The sequence below is a fragment of the Fusarium fujikuroi genome, chromosome FFUJ_chr08 (assembly GCF_900079805.1).
Source record: "Fusarium fujikuroi IMI 58289 draft genome, chromosome FFUJ_chr08".
Lineage (NCBI taxonomy): Eukaryota > Fungi > Ascomycota > Sordariomycetes > Hypocreales > Nectriaceae > Fusarium > Fusarium fujikuroi.
The window spans coordinates 3112395-3127298 of NC_036629.1; the positions used below are offsets into that span (position 1 = coordinate 3112395).

At 46.3% G+C, this 14904-nt stretch overlaps 6 protein-coding genes; 3 read left to right on the top strand and 3 right to left on the bottom strand.

Moving 5' to 3' along the window:
* Positions 1-270: 270 nt before the first annotated feature.
* FFUJ_12895 (related to beta transducin-like protein) lies at positions 271-2328 on the bottom strand (the record flags this gene model as incomplete). Its single annotated transcript, XM_023582554.1, has 1 exon — positions 271-2328. The coding sequence occupies one exon, from the start codon at positions 2326-2328 to the stop codon at positions 271-273; it is 2058 nt and encodes a 685-aa protein (XP_023435075.1).
* A 461-nt stretch (positions 2329-2789) lies between these two features.
* On the top strand, positions 2790-3855 carry FFUJ_12896 (uncharacterized protein; the record flags this gene model as incomplete). XM_023582555.1 has 2 exons in its annotated part: positions 2790-3445; positions 3498-3855. 2 exons carry the CDS (start codon positions 2790-2792, stop codon positions 3853-3855), a joined length of 1014 nt encoding a protein of 337 aa, XP_023435076.1.
* Positions 3856-5145: 1290 nt separating this feature from the next.
* FFUJ_12897 (uncharacterized protein) lies at positions 5146-6092 on the bottom strand (the record flags this gene model as incomplete). XM_023582556.1 has 2 exons in its annotated part: positions 5146-5403; positions 5457-6092. The coding sequence occupies 2 exons, from the start codon at positions 6090-6092 to the stop codon at positions 5146-5148; spliced, it is 894 nt and encodes a 297-aa protein (XP_023435077.1).
* An 893-nt stretch (positions 6093-6985) lies between these two features.
* On the bottom strand, positions 6986-7696 carry FFUJ_12898 (uncharacterized protein; the record flags this gene model as incomplete). Its single annotated transcript, XM_023582557.1, has 1 exon — positions 6986-7696. One exon carries the CDS (start codon positions 7694-7696, stop codon positions 6986-6988), a length of 711 nt encoding a protein of 236 aa, XP_023435078.1.
* A 3287-nt stretch (positions 7697-10983) lies between these two features.
* On the top strand, positions 10984-12666 carry FFUJ_12899 (uncharacterized protein; the record flags this gene model as incomplete). Its single annotated transcript, XM_023582558.1, has 1 exon — positions 10984-12666. The coding sequence occupies one exon, from the start codon at positions 10984-10986 to the stop codon at positions 12664-12666; it is 1683 nt and encodes a 560-aa protein (XP_023435079.1).
* Positions 12667-13819: 1153 nt separating this feature from the next.
* On the top strand, positions 13820-14899 carry FFUJ_12900 (related to putative arabinase; the record flags this gene model as incomplete). The annotated part of the gene is made up of 1 exon (XM_023582559.1): positions 13820-14899. One exon carries the CDS (start codon positions 13820-13822, stop codon positions 14897-14899), a length of 1080 nt encoding a protein of 359 aa, XP_023435080.1.
* Positions 14900-14904: the final 5 nt, after the last annotated feature.

Consider the following 14904-nt stretch of genomic DNA (forward strand, 5'->3'; position numbering starts at 1 on the left):
CGATACGCGACGTCGGTCGCTATCATCGCCTCCTTGTGTCCCCTTCAATATCACATTTTCATCCCGAGACTGGAGTCTTTGGTTCAGAGTCACTCAGAAGTTGCTTGTAACCTCGGGCAGTTTAAGATGCCATTCCTCTTTTATCGCTACCAGGTAAAGACGACGTCTTTTTTCCCAGGTATATTAACGATGGCTCGGCCATACAGGTATCATTCCAGATAAGGCATCCCAAAGATGCGTCTGCTTCTTTGTACACGCACAAATGTACCATCATGACAACGCCGACCGATTCGTACTCGTCCTATCAAGCAACGTCTTATACCACCTCTGATTCCCAATTAAGCTCTTCATCTCCTGCCCCGTCGCATATGCCGCCGCCGTCTTTCCATTCGCACACTTAGCCCTCGGATTCGCCCCATTCTCCAATAACACCTTGACCATCGCCACATTACCCCTCAACGTCGCAAACGCAAGTTCTGTCTTCCCTGAGGAGTCCAGCACGTCGTTATTGACGCCGTATCTCATGAGCAGAGCTACTATCTCGTGGTTATCTTGTCTACACGCTATATGCAGCGGAGATCGTCGCTTGGAATCTCGTTCGTTGGGGTCGACGCCGTGTTGGAGGAGGAGTTCAGCTATGGCGGGGTGTTGGTGGGACACGGCTGCGCAAAGAGCTGGTTCGCCGCCAGTGGATTGGAGTGCCTTGCTCTGAAGGAGGAGTTTCACTAGTTCGAGATCGCCAGCGGACACAGCGTGCCAGAGGGCGGTTTGGTTCATACCACTACCGCCGACATTGCCAGAGACCGAACCTTTCTGGAGAAGTAGTTTTGCGCAGTCTCTGTGTCTGCGATAAACCGCGTACCATAGCGCTGTTAGTCCGTGTATATCCCTTGTGTCAGGGTGGATTTTGGCGCTGGACAAGATGGATCTGACGATAGCTTCTTGGCCGCACTCTGCAGCGTGGGAGAGCGCAGTTCGGCCTTCACTGTCGGTGACGAGAGCAGATGTGTCTCTTCTTGCCAACAGCTGACTCACAACGCGCTCATGGCCACCACGCGCAGCGAGACAAATTGCTGAGCGAGCCTGGTCGTCCCTTGTTGCAGATGGGGGTTGAGCCAGTAGGTACCATATTGACCCAGAATCTCCTGTTTTAGCAGCTTCTGAAAGTGACGACGGAGCGTTATGCTCAACGACTGTACTGGCATCGGAAAGTGTATCAGTCTGCCATTCTCTTCGCTTTGCACTTCGGGAGATCGATGGGAGATGAAGCCGGATACATAGAGATCGCACGGGGTACTTTGTGAGGTTAAAGCTGTCCAAGTCAACCCACTCCAGCTCATGAGTCCTACACCTCTCAAAATGCTCCATCGTCAAAAACAAATCCCTCAAATGAACCGCAATCAACTTATCCCTCGTCCCAATCCTCGTACAATGAAGAACACAAAGGCCCCTCCCCGAAGTATCCTGCGCAATGAATGGCGCCTCCATGTGCACCCCCTTATTAGTAGTCGTGAACGGACTATTATACGGCGTGAACGGATTCCAAGGGATTATATCGCCTGAGCTTTTGAACGCAGATGGTGTCGGTGCAAGTAACCCGCCGCGAGCACCGGTGGCGTTCCAAGCGAAGAGACTGTGATCGTCAGATACGCGCATGATCTCCTCTTGAAGACGATAGAAGGCCTTGTCGCCTTCGCCGTAGAGGAGCGGCATGTTGATCCCAAAGATACCCATGAGAGAATATGCGCCGTCTTCCTTTCGCGTGGTGACTCGGTCGGCCGCCCACGACATTCTCTGTGCGATGCTTGTCGTCTCTAGCTCTTCGCTGTCGCAGAGAATAGATTCCGTTATGTTTGTCCTTTGTGAGAGAACCTGTACTAGGCTTTTCTTGGTACCCAACTCACGCCAGTCTTTGTCGAAGAAGATCATTGAGCTTGGTGCAATGAGCTCTTGGAGCGTCCATCCTCTGGTAAACCATCTACTATTGGAGATCTCAGAGACGGTAGAAATGTCTGCGAGGTACACATAACAAATGCTAGCCTCTTGATAATAACGATACATAGAATTGATTGCTTCACTCAGTTCTGCGCTGCTCGTCTTATCAATGCAGCAGGTGTCGTCCCAGATATACTCAAAGCCATTCTCTCGCGCTACGCGACAGCAGCTCTCGAGCTTAGCATAGCCCTTTTTCGATTTGGCGCTCTCACGTCCCATGTCGTGGAAGAGAACCTCTTCTTGCTCCCACGTATGGGAGAGGATGGCGTATTCGGGCACATTGTCGTCGGTGAGGAACTCGAGCTGGATGGTTTTGGTGTTGACGAGTCGCATAGTTGATGATGTGCGGGGAAATCACACTGCATGAAGATGGGTTCGGTAAGCATTATCTGAGGTTTAGCCAGGGCTTGCAAGGCCGACGGATCTAAATAGTGGGGCAAATCTAACTGCTAGAATTCCGTCGTTAATCCCCTCACCTTTTGCCACCTTATCACGCCCAAAGAAACACAGCCACTGTCTGCCATATTTATGGACACTAACTTGGAGCTGTATAAGAGCCTGATCGACCTCGGTCCTGTCGAGCGTCATGAACGTTGCTCCATCTTCCTCGATCTGAACGTTTCAGGGTCGCGAGTATTGTTGAGCGCGAAAAACTGAATCAAAGGCTGCAAGAAAAGTTAGCAGGCAGGGATCTTGTTGGTATGGCACTGAGCAACCCCTCCGAGTTCCATGACAGTGTCCTCTTACAAAACGCGTTGCTTGGCAGAACTTCTTTTTATCCTGATGAGGCCAAAATGATACAGCGGATCGTAGGCGCACAGTACAGCAGAGAGGGCTTATTTGACAAAATCGCGAACTTTGACCAGGAATATTACGTCACAATGCCAATCTATGCGTGGAAGCTAGTCTACTGTGACTTGTACTATATCGATGGGGCCAATAGTTGTTCACTGCAAGACATTTATGAGAGCCGTCTTCGGGAGGAAGAACTTCAAACTCCTGCGGCACGAGCTAGAGAGAATATACGCCGTGACGTGATCAAGGTGGCACGGAGGAACGCGAAATGGGTACTGTCAGAACTTGATCGACTTTCGGATGAGGAAAAGGCACAGCCCCTTGAAGACTTTAGGAAAACGGTTCGCGCCATATGGAAGCGAGCGTCTCATGCGCCACCAGCTTGGATACAAGAGATTCTTCGGGCTCAGCAGCCCTGGGGATTTGTCTACTACAAAGCGAAAGAAGTCAAAGAGGCATATGATCCTAGGTGGGATTCACTCTTGGATATGGTCAACAAAAGCCCGATGCCTTCCTTAGATAGGGACGCGAGAGAAGCGACCTACTTTAGTATCCATTGCCAGGGAAAACGCAGTGAACTGGCGGCCCTGCACACTGAGGTATGGGCTACCGTACCTTCGAAGGGAGGCTTGGCTGAGGATGATGGCTTCCGACAGTGAGTTACAGCAACTCATTGATATCTTAGATACGCGCTGATAGTCAAGCAGACACTTCCAAACATATAGGCAGTCTCGATCGTCCCCGGGCATTCTGCAAAACACATTCATTGTAATCCCCATTGGATTGATCTCCAAATCTGAATACGAAGAGCTTCATCCATATTGGGTCTGGGCATACGATGCACACTGGGATAGCTCTACCGAAGAGACAATCTCCAGTAGCGGCGAAAAGTACCAAGGCCGAGTTAAGGTATCCGTCTATTCCCTGAATGCGTGGTTCTATGCTGCGCGGTGGGAGGGCGTAAGCCTTCGAGATATGTGGCTTAAGGCACAAACACTCGAGGATGAGATATGGATATGCTATACAATGGAGATGGAGCAGTGGGATCATGAACCGTATGTATGAAACATGAAACATGGTCTAAACCTATCGATAGCATCAGGACCTGGCAGCCTATGCTAAGTATGGGCTTACTATAATATACTCCAGCTGGAATCAAGACGACGCAATTGAGTTTTTGCGTCACAAGCAAAGCATCTACATTACGTATGAGAAGATATAAACTTTATGTTGCATGCTAAAGCATCATCGTAAGGACTGACACAGATGAGTGACAGTCATGAACCATGCCATTCACAAAGTTCGTGGGTCGTCACGTATATAATTAGCTGCCGAAAAGGACTCAAACACTTGCTCTCTTGAGGAAATAAAACAAACTACGGATCAAGGGCTCGAGCTTTCTCACCCATTGCAAACTTTCTAACACGGTTCAAATACAGCAGAAAGTCAAACACCTCACCGGAACGACTAACTGAGCTTCGCAGTGTTACAATGGCCCCTTGCCCAGGGGAAGCATGCAAAAGAATTTATTGAATTGCCTCCCAAGCTTTGTCTATGGCAGAGCTCCAAGGCTGATATGTATCCTGTTGGTGACTTGTAGCTGATGCACTCACTACTATTTTACTTCACTAAACATTAACTCGGTCAATTTTGGCATAACATGATATGCATGCAAATTACTATTTCCTATCAATAGTACTACTACACATATCGTCGCTTCGCTCCGAGCCATTATCAAAAGGCCACAATGACGCGCATTGCATAAGATGGGGGAGCTATGGGCGTGAGGGAGAATGTGTATCAATGCAGACTGAGTGGTGATATAAACGGATGCATTACTCATGTCTGCAGATCGGTCAGTTTGGGCACGTATTTGACCTCTGCGATGACGGACTCACAGCTACTCTATACAGAATATGTTTCATCCCTCTGTCGCAGTCGTAATGCCTGACTGTGTGTCTGTCGGGATTCGAATGGTTCGTAGGTAGCACCGGCGGGTGTATTGGCAGTTGTCCAGTTGTCCAGACAGCTGTGTTAGAATACCAACCAAAGAGTCACCATCTAGGTTTTCCTCTTATTAGCCTTATGCTGTAGCAATTAGTCAGACATCTTAGTATAATGTCTAAGTTGTGAGCTTGAAGTGTTATTTGCCGCTGAGACTTATGGCTGAGAGCTTAATCCAGCCGAGAGAACCTAGGCTGAAAGCTTGAACCAGCCGAGAGAACCTAGTTAGAATACCAAGGTCAATCACGCTGAATTCACCACTCCATAAGCCATTATCTATCACCCATGATCCAGCGGCATATAGCAGCATTCCAGGCCTTGGCACTATCTGTCTCCTCCTCGGGTTCCATGTTATCGCCCTTGCTTCTCTCCTCGTGGTGTCTCCTCCGGCGCCCGTGTCTTAAGACCAGCGAGCAATTGTCCTGCGACTCGCTCTGAGAAGGTCGCATGCGGTTCGAAGGGGACCTGGATGTGCTGGATCGCTGGCCAGACAAGATTGTCCATGTCTTCGGTCGGGTTGTCGAGAGCGTGGAGGAATTTCGAGGGGATGTCGGCTCGGAAGACGTGCGCGTGCGTCTTGTCAGAGGCTTTTGTTACGAATAATCGGGCCTGGAAGATACTTGTCAGTAGAAAGAGTAACAGGGAACTGGGGTCTGGCGTACAAAATAGGCTTCTGTCATGCTTTCCCGCCTCTTCCATTGCAGTTGAGCCAGCGAGAGTAGAACGCAGACCAAGTATGGGTCTTCAAACCACAGCGCCGGAGTCAGCTTTCGCAATTTGCGCTGGTAGAGTCTCTCAACGGGAAGATTGGAGGCGCCAGGAACGGGATGACTTTTGGGCACTCGGGCTTGTTCTCGCTGCTTGATAAGTACATCGTAATGAAAGCACCCAATAACGGGCTTCTGCTCAAATTTGTGTACGTCGTCCGATTCGAAAACCTTGCATGTGGGCATATGAAGCCAGAGTCCGTTATAGGAGAAGGGAGTTCGACGTAGGCAGGAGATCACGCCATAAGGATGCATCAGCTGCGCGAAGGAGGCGAACTTAGTGTGGGCATATTGGACATTCAAAATCGAGTGGATGAGATCCTGTGTGAGGTCTGGTCCACCGTGGCTGGCGGACGGAGGAGCAGGCGGCAGTGGGAATGGCGGAGGGGCACTGGAGGAGTCAAGGTGCTCGAAATGGCAGTGCAATACTTGAAGGTGCTTTGAGGTCCAGAAAATAGGTTGAACAAAGAAGCGCGGATTCTCGACGCATAGTCTATACAGAGACTTTGTCATCGGTGCCTGTTGTTCCATCGCGCCCGCGTCTATCACAAGAAAGCAGAATAAATGTTGTCGGCGATGATGTTTGTTTTTGGCGATCACCCTCACGCAAGAGCAGCGCGCAGGCACTTATTTAAACGCATTTAAAGTTAGTTATCAGGATACCAAGTTCTTCAGCTGAAAGTAAGATGTTAGGCAACAATGAGGGCGATGACTATGTGTTGATTGTTGCTGTTTGCCTTTGTGCTCTGGGGCTAAAGCTTCTTTTAAACTCTCAACCATATCACAGCCACTGAGCATCGCGCGTTGTGAATTCGGCGGAGGCGTGGCGGAAATAATTTTATCCACTGACGGGAGCCATGGAATGAGGACGGTCAACTCAGTTGCGAGGTGTAGCTAGGACCGCCAGATCCGTCGCTGCTCTGGTTCCTTTATCGTTAAAAATGCCACGGAGACGAGGTTAGTTCTTGACGGCTGTCGAAGCAGTCCACATCTAGGAAGTGAGTGCCATGGTACATCAAGGCCAGCCCACATCCTCCAAGAAAGTCCTTGATTTCCTGTCTCTTGAAGCCTTCAACACGCCACGTGTGCTATTCGTATGCGGGGAGCACGCCGTGTGATGTCGGCGAGATGACGACCCGTCAGGCTAACGGCCGGCGACGACCATAGTTGCTTCCAGAGGCTTGGAGGCCGTCGATGGTGAGGGATCCGTTGGAGTGCTTCAGCGCGACCTTGATCTGGGTGTCAAATGTACTCGCAGACGTGACGTTTCCAAAGTATCTATCAGACATGCAGCTCTTTAGTGTGAATATCGTCGAAAATTAGGAAAGGTGTTAACCTAGATTCATCAAAAGAGAATCTAAGTTCATGACAATTCACCCAAATCTCTTCATCCGCTAGGATCAATGTTTCGCGTTTTCTTGCTATCAAAAATGGTGCCACTTGTTCCATATCCCCCTCGATAGCTTGTCCACCCTCGCAGCTTGGCCCAGATCCGTCGGAGTCAGAATAGGTATAGTTGGCTGCTGAGATCCGAATAGCTGGGTGCAGTAGCTAATTAAGTTCAACACCCGTATGATGAGCAGCACAACGCTATCCTCAGAAGGGAGGTCTGCCGATGCCACTTGTACCATGAACTCGCTGATAGCACTGCCCTCGCGGCTTGTGCCCGAGCCTTCGGAGTCATCGTACGTATAGGTGGGTGCTGGGATGCTTCTTCTGGGCCTCTTCCGTGGGGGAGTGACTGGAACGGTTGCCGTTGTCGTATTAGCAGCATTAGCTGCTTTGTGCTTGTATGCAGTGACGGTGGCCAGGGCAGCCCAAATCTCTCTAAGTTTGGCGCCGTATTTGCCGACTAGGTAGTGTTTGCTGATATAGGGGTCTTCCTTCTCAGGGCCATTGACAAACTCCTCATTCTGGCTGAGGGCTTTCTTGCTGAGATAGGGGTCCAAGCTGAAAGTCTCATCCTCAAATTCGGGGAGTAGACTACCCCGCTTTGGCGAAGCGACGACAACGCAGATAAGGAGCTGATGCGTGCTCCAATTACTGCCGCTTTTGTTGAGGTGGCTAACCGAGAGGAGAGGATGAGAGACAGTAGCCAACCTCGACTTCAATACTAAAAGACAGCTCATGAGCATTGCGGTGCCCGGTATAGTCCCATTGTGGCCATTGACGATGGCGGTCTGACTCTCAGGTCAGATACGCGACGGGATGGAATCATGAAACCGGAAATCACAGCGGCGCTACTGGAGGTAAAGAAGTGCCTTCCAGTTAAGGGTAATTGCTCTGTGTCAGATAACTGGCTCAGCGAGATGTCTTGGATCAAGAGATGGTCTAAACTTAGGGTCGATGTTGGACTAAATTCATCTAAGGGCACCCTAAGCTTAGGGTAGTTTACCTAAGTCTCTTCGTCCTTTATGATCAACATTTCGCTTTTTTCTCGTAGCCCACAAATGGTATTGGGATACAGATACAATTTACGAATAATTGACGTGGTAAAGCACGTAGCTTGTGAGTAGATGACAGTTGATACTCCTGAAATGGCCTCCTTTTTGCTGTCTGAAGGTCAAAAAGTAACAAACAAAGGTTAAGATAAAGAAACGAAGCGAGACGTAACAAGAGAAGAATTCCAATGGTAGACCAAAATGCAGTGTTTGTGCTGATAGGGTCCCCACGGTGCAGCGTGAATAGATGACAGCCTGGTGCCGATAAGATAAGCGAGATGGATTTCCCGCCGATCTACAGGGTAGCCAACTGGAATAAAACAGCATGAACAAACCGCTTTGATCAGGTCAAGGAGCAGCACGAAGGGCAATATTTCACCTTGTCCGCCTCAGTGAGTGCCTTGAGTTCCATATGATTTCAGTCCTTACAGCAAAGCTTGAGGCACCTATCAGCTTCCGCTATCGGCCAGGACAATACATTCATAAACAATCAAAAGATCATCTCGCTTGGAGACCGGACGGAATGGTGCGAAACAAGGCTTAGGAATTCATGATGGGCAAATGACTCTGAAATTCGATACGGGAATCGTGCATTGCTGAGTATGGATGTCAGGGAGACACTTCCCGCGGCCTAGATGTGTCTTACAGTTTGATCTCCTGATAACAAGTTTCCTGGACATGATTGCTGGACGTCCGGGCGTTTCAGATACTGCCGGTTATCCAAGCGCCAGTATCGAACAAGCCGCCTTATCGGGCCTATCAAACATATTAAAATTATGCTCTAAAAGTCTGTAAACGCTGCCCTGCCAACCGGTTATCCACCACTATAAAAGTTAACTTAACCAATTTCTTCAAACATCTATAACTTCAATAAAAGATATTATAAAAAAATAGAATTTTATCTATTATATATATAGGCCACTAAAGAAACCATAAATTTACAGATATTATAAAAGCTCTTATTATTCAGGCTATAAAAAGCAGGAGGTTATATTAAGATATTATAATTAAGGCTAGATATTTACTAGCTATAATCTTTAATATCTTTTAATATTAAAAAACTTATTAAACTTTAAATAAAAAGAGTTATTTTAAGTATTCTAAAAAACTTATAGTTTAGTAGATTTAATATATATTAATTACACTTAAATATAACTGTAAGATTATATATAAATTACTAGTTAATTATCTAAATGGCAAAATCTTATAAATAATAATACATTAAGTTATTAAGTATTATTACAGTTATAAATAGAGGGCTATATAGTAAATACTGCTATTTAAAGAAACCGCTTTTTAATAGCTTTTTTAATATTAAGCTTAAAGGGAAGATATTAAAGAATTACTAAAAGTATATCGTTTTAAAGTTTATAGATAGATATTACTTAAGAATCTTTTACCTAACTTTTAGTACCTTTAGACTATTTTTAGTAATAAATTATTAATTTAATTATAACCTAATTATAAATAAAATTAAGTATTCTAGAAGCCTTATAAGAAGTTTATAAAGGAATTAGTTAATATAATAGTTTATAAAAAGTTATAATTATCTATTATAGTCTAGGGAGTAATCTAAAGAGGCAATAAGTTTAATATTATTATTATAATCTGCAATTAGACTGCATAAAGAAAAGGATATACTTCTATAAGTTATATATAGGCTTTAGAGGAAGGTTTACTTCCTATTTAGACCGGTTTTTGCCATTTTTAATAAAATAACGCTTATATATATATATTAGAAGCTATAATAAACTGGCTGTTAGAAAATGGCATTTCCTAAATTAACTGACCTGCTTATAGTCCTAATCTTAACCTAATTAAGTATATTTAGAAGTAATTAAAGTTAAATATCTGCAAGATATTTCCCTAATTAAACCTCCTAAAAAATAATAAAGTTAATAAAGTAAAGTTAATTAAATATATTAAGTTAATATAGGTAGCAATTATACTATAGTAGATTAACTATCTAATTAACTTACTTCCCTGCTAACTTAATGCCTATATTTATGCCTGGGGATAGTATATAAAATATTAAATAGAAAAATTAGGGCTTTAAAATAATATACTTTTTATTATTACTGGATTTAAATTGAATTAAATATATATAAGTGAAGATATTCCTATTAAACGGATTAAGTTGCTATAGGGTGGGGTGTTTACAGACTTTTAGAGTATAATTTTAGCGTGGTTCGGTAAAGTAGATTTTGGCGAACCTGAAACGGCCCACGTAATGTTAGCGGCGAAATAAGCTTTGCTGTCTCTGTAAGCGATGATTGATTTCGATAAGGACTGAAAAATGGGCAGACATCGTCTAAATCAAAGTGGATAAAGGAAACATCCACCTGTATCTAATATCACGTTCTTGGGATTCGGGTAACACAATGAGTAAATATGTGCAGGATTCATAACATATTTGGTTATAGATCTCAAAGTTTCCCCGATTTAGATCAAATGCATTATAGGTCTTATGGTCTGCAATCTGCATACTATATTTCAAGGCGTCGCCCCTTCTGATCCTGGCATCCCTACAAAGCTCATTCCCAATGATGCAACACACATTTCTCAACAGAGTCTGGCCATTCTGATCGGAGTAGACGGCAACGGCAGTCTTTTGCGTTGCGTTATTCTAAGCCCCTCGAATTTTACAAGAGCCTCAAAAATGCCAAAATGTGCTGCGTCTAGCTGTGCCGCCTTCCCGACACCCCTGCTGGCTGCTGGGGTGGTACAAAATTGTTGGTGAGCTGGGCGGCAGTATTACTTCCCCGCTTGATGAGAAAGCTAGTAACTTTTGATGTTTGATATTGTGCTTTAATAGAACTGGACTGTTGCAGATCTAGCTCAAGTGCTATCTCACTCTTCACTCTTTCGTCGTGTGCTCATTATTGCTTCTTTGTACATTCATTTCCATTTTCTTGATTCGTTTCCTTGAACAAAACCTTCCTTTCAATTTATAAACTATCACGCACTCATTATCAAGTAACATGCTCTTCTCACTCGTTCTTCCTACTCTTGCTCTTCAAGCCAGCCTGGCGCTCGGCGATGCATCCGTTACTGTCAACACCAACAAGAAACTCCAAGTCATTGATGGCTTTGGCGTCTCCGAAGCCTACGGCCACGCCAAACAATTCCAAAATCTCGGCCCCGGCCCGCAGAAACAGGGCCTGGATCTTCTCTTCAACACTACAACCGGCGCGGGCCTATCCATCATCCGAAACAAGATCGGCTGCGATGCTTCCAACTCCATCACGAGCACCAACACCGACAATCCCGAGAAGCAACCTGTTTTCCATTTCAATGGCGACGATGATGGTCAGGTGTGGTTCAGCAAACAGGCCATGAGTTACGGTGTAGATACTATCTATGCCAATGCTTGGTCTGCGCCTGTATATATGAAGTCAGCTACGAGTATGGGTCGTCTGTGCGGTACTACTGGTGTGTCGTGCTCATCTGGAGACTGGAGACAACGTTACGTTGAGATGATAGCCCAGTACCTATCCTACTACAAGGAGGCTGGAATCCCTGTTTCGCACGTTGGCTTCCTCAATGAAGGTGATGGCTCGGACTTTATGCTCTCAACTGCTGAGCAGGCTGCAGATGTCATTCCCCTTTTACACAGCGCTTTACAATCCAAGGGCCTTGGTGATATCAAGATGACGTGCTGTGACAACATCGGTTGGAGGTCACAGATGGACTACACCGCGAAGCTGGCTGAGCTGGACGTGGAGAAGTATCTATCTGTCATCACATCGCACGAGTACTCCAGCAGCCCCGACCAGCCCATGAACACTACCCTGCTAACTTGGATGTCGGAGGGAGCTGCCAATGACCAGGCGTTCGCCACAGCGTGGTACGTCAACGGCGGTTCCAACGAAGGTTTCACGTGGGCTGTCAAGATCGCACAGGGCATCGTCAACGCTGACCTCTCAGCGTATATCTACTGGGAGGGCGTTGAGACTAACAACAAGGGATCTCTTTCTCACGTCGTCGACACAGACGGCACCAAATTTACCGTGTCTTCGATTCTTTGGGCCATCGCTCACTGGTCGCGCCACATTCGTCCTGGCGCACATAGGCTTTCGACTTCAGGTGTTGTCCAAGATACGATTGTTGGTGCATTTGAGAATGTTGATGGGAGTGTAGTCATGGTTCTTACCAACTCTGGCGCTGCTGCTCAGACTGTCGACTTGGGTGTTTCAGGAAGTACTTTCGCAACAGCTCAGGCTTTCACTTCGGACGCTGAGGCACAGATGGTCGACACCAAGGTGACCGTTTCCGGCGGCAATGTCAAGGTTACAGTCCCAGCGCACGGTGTCGTCACTGTGAAGCTCACAAGCGCAAAGAGCTCGAAACCTGTTTCAACTGCTGTTTCTTCGCAATCTGCTCCTACGCCCACTAGTGGTAAGCACAGCGTGGTGAGCCAAAAGCACTCTTCAACAACACTCTCGATCGTCAAAGCTCCAACCTCTACTCACACTGCCTCTGTAGTTGAGTCAGCCAAGGCGGTACAATACCCTGCCCCCCATGTAACGACCAAGGGCTCCGCGAAAAGTGTTCCCGCGAAGGGTGCCAAGAAGAGCGCTACAAAGAAGGGCTCCCGTGCGCATGGTGCCTCACATCATCGATGCCGCCATGGTAGTCACCGTCGTGGTCACTGCACCAAGTGATTCTTTTAAGCAAGGAATGCTTCTGTTTTCAGCAAAGATGCATGTAGCCTTCGCTGTTGGGAAACATTTGAGCGATTCCTTGAGTCTTGTTATTTTTCAAACCTTTCTTTCACTTGTACTTATAATCTGCGCCTGGGATGCGCTTGAAAATATTTGTCTTTTGCTAGCAGGTCAAAATGAGTAGGTAGCTATTTCTATCTCGATGTATAGCATGGCTTGATAGCCTACATATCAATGACTGCTCTAAATCAAAGTGATCTATGATCAAAGCTTTTGTCAATCAAGTGACCTATCGACATCAGGAGTAGACCTATCATTCACTGCAAAGTCTCAGCTCCGAAGAGAACATAGTCATCAATAGCCATAGCTGCAATGCGCTCTCAATTCTATAGAAAACAAGGGACTTGCTAGTTGTCAATCTGTAGCACTATCAGGGACCTGTAGGAAGAGCTTGTCCTTACTGTACCACACGTAGTATTAAAGTCATTCCAAAGGCGTTTAGACATGAATCCAAAAACGGGGCCGAGAGAGACAAAGCAGAACTAGCCCTAGACTAAGGACGTAAGAGAATATCATACCTTATTATAGGATACTTAAATAAACTTCATAAAATATATGCTGAATCTAGTAAATATATTCTATATTTACATTAATTTACATAATTTTATATTATTGCTTAGGTATAAGGTCTTGCATTTTCGTTCCTCTCCTATGTAGCCAGGGCGGGCATTGTTTATGGTTCTATCTCTCTACTGGCGCGGCTTTGTCATAGCGCAGAGTATCTTCCAGGAGTCTTTAAGACTGGCGCGGGTTAGTAGATCATGAGACCTGATTTCTCGTATAACAGTAGGAGACATGCTATTCGCTCGGCTATAGCAAAGATGCCTGGAAAGTAAACATTGATGAACCAATGCGGGGAAGTGGAATCTGGGGTCATGTCGATCAAATTATCCGATCCAATTACTCGGCTTAAGCTTAGTGTCTTTATGCGTAGCGTAAGAACTTTATACTCTTATTCAGAAGCGATCTTCAATAGCGAGGCCATAGCGCAAGTGGGACTTTTCTCCAGCTACAACTATAAGACGTCAAACATATTGCACTCCCTTAATTTGTGTCTACCAGAACAACTTATTCTGCTACATCTTCTTTGACAATGTTATCTATACTCAACCCATCCATCATTCTCAGTGCTTTGGCGGTCTTGCCGATCCTCACCTCTGCGTCGCCTACAGGTGCACCAAGTGGACCGCAAGCTGCGAAGAGGGAGATTAGTTGCAACTCCAACTACGAAGGCTACGCCTTTCTCTACTTCAGCAACCGCGATGAAAACATTTATCTGGCTGCCAGTAACGGAAACGACGCCCTGTCCTTCACCGAGCTCAATAATGGCAAGCCCATCTTGACATCCACCAAAGGTGATGGCGGAGTCCGCGATCCCTTCATCCTGAGGTCGCATGAGGGAGACAAATTCTACATCTTGGCGACTGATCTTTGCATCGGCTGCGGCACCAGCTGGGGAGACGCCCAACGCTTTGGCAGTCGATATCTCGAGATCTGGGAGTCAAAAGACCTCATCAATTGGAGTGCCCAGCGTCACATTCAGGTCTCGCCAGATAACTACGGCAATACTTGGGCACCCGAAGCTTATTATGATGATGAACTAAAGACCTATGTTGTCTACTGGGCGTCTGGTATCTATGATAATGAGGCAAACCCCAATCATGATCCTATCGAGTACCAGCGTATGGTGTACGCTACGACGGATGATTTTATCACGTTCAGCGAGCCAAAGATCTGGCAAGATGAACCTCCGAATGGCCGCATTGACTCTACTGTTATCAAGGAAGATGGCGTCTATTATCGTTTCACAAAGGCTACAATCGATGGCTGTGCGGATATTGTAGAGGAAAGCAGTTCTTCATTGACTGCAGGGTTATCCAACTGGCATCGGATTGCAAGCTGTATCGGAAAGAATGCGGGAACCCAAGAGGTGGAAGGGCCTTCGATCTTCAAGACCAACTGCAAGGATGTCAATGGTGCTAGGTATATTCTCCTTGCTGATGAGTTTGGCGGTAATGGTTATGTCCCGCTCGAGTCAAGCGACCTCGCTGGTGGGAAGTGGACACTGCGTACGGGGTATAAATACCCTGAGTCTCCTCGTCATGGCACCATAATTCCCGTGACTTTGGAGGAATTGGAAGGCATCCAGAAGGCTTTTGCCAACACGGCCTGAGTGCA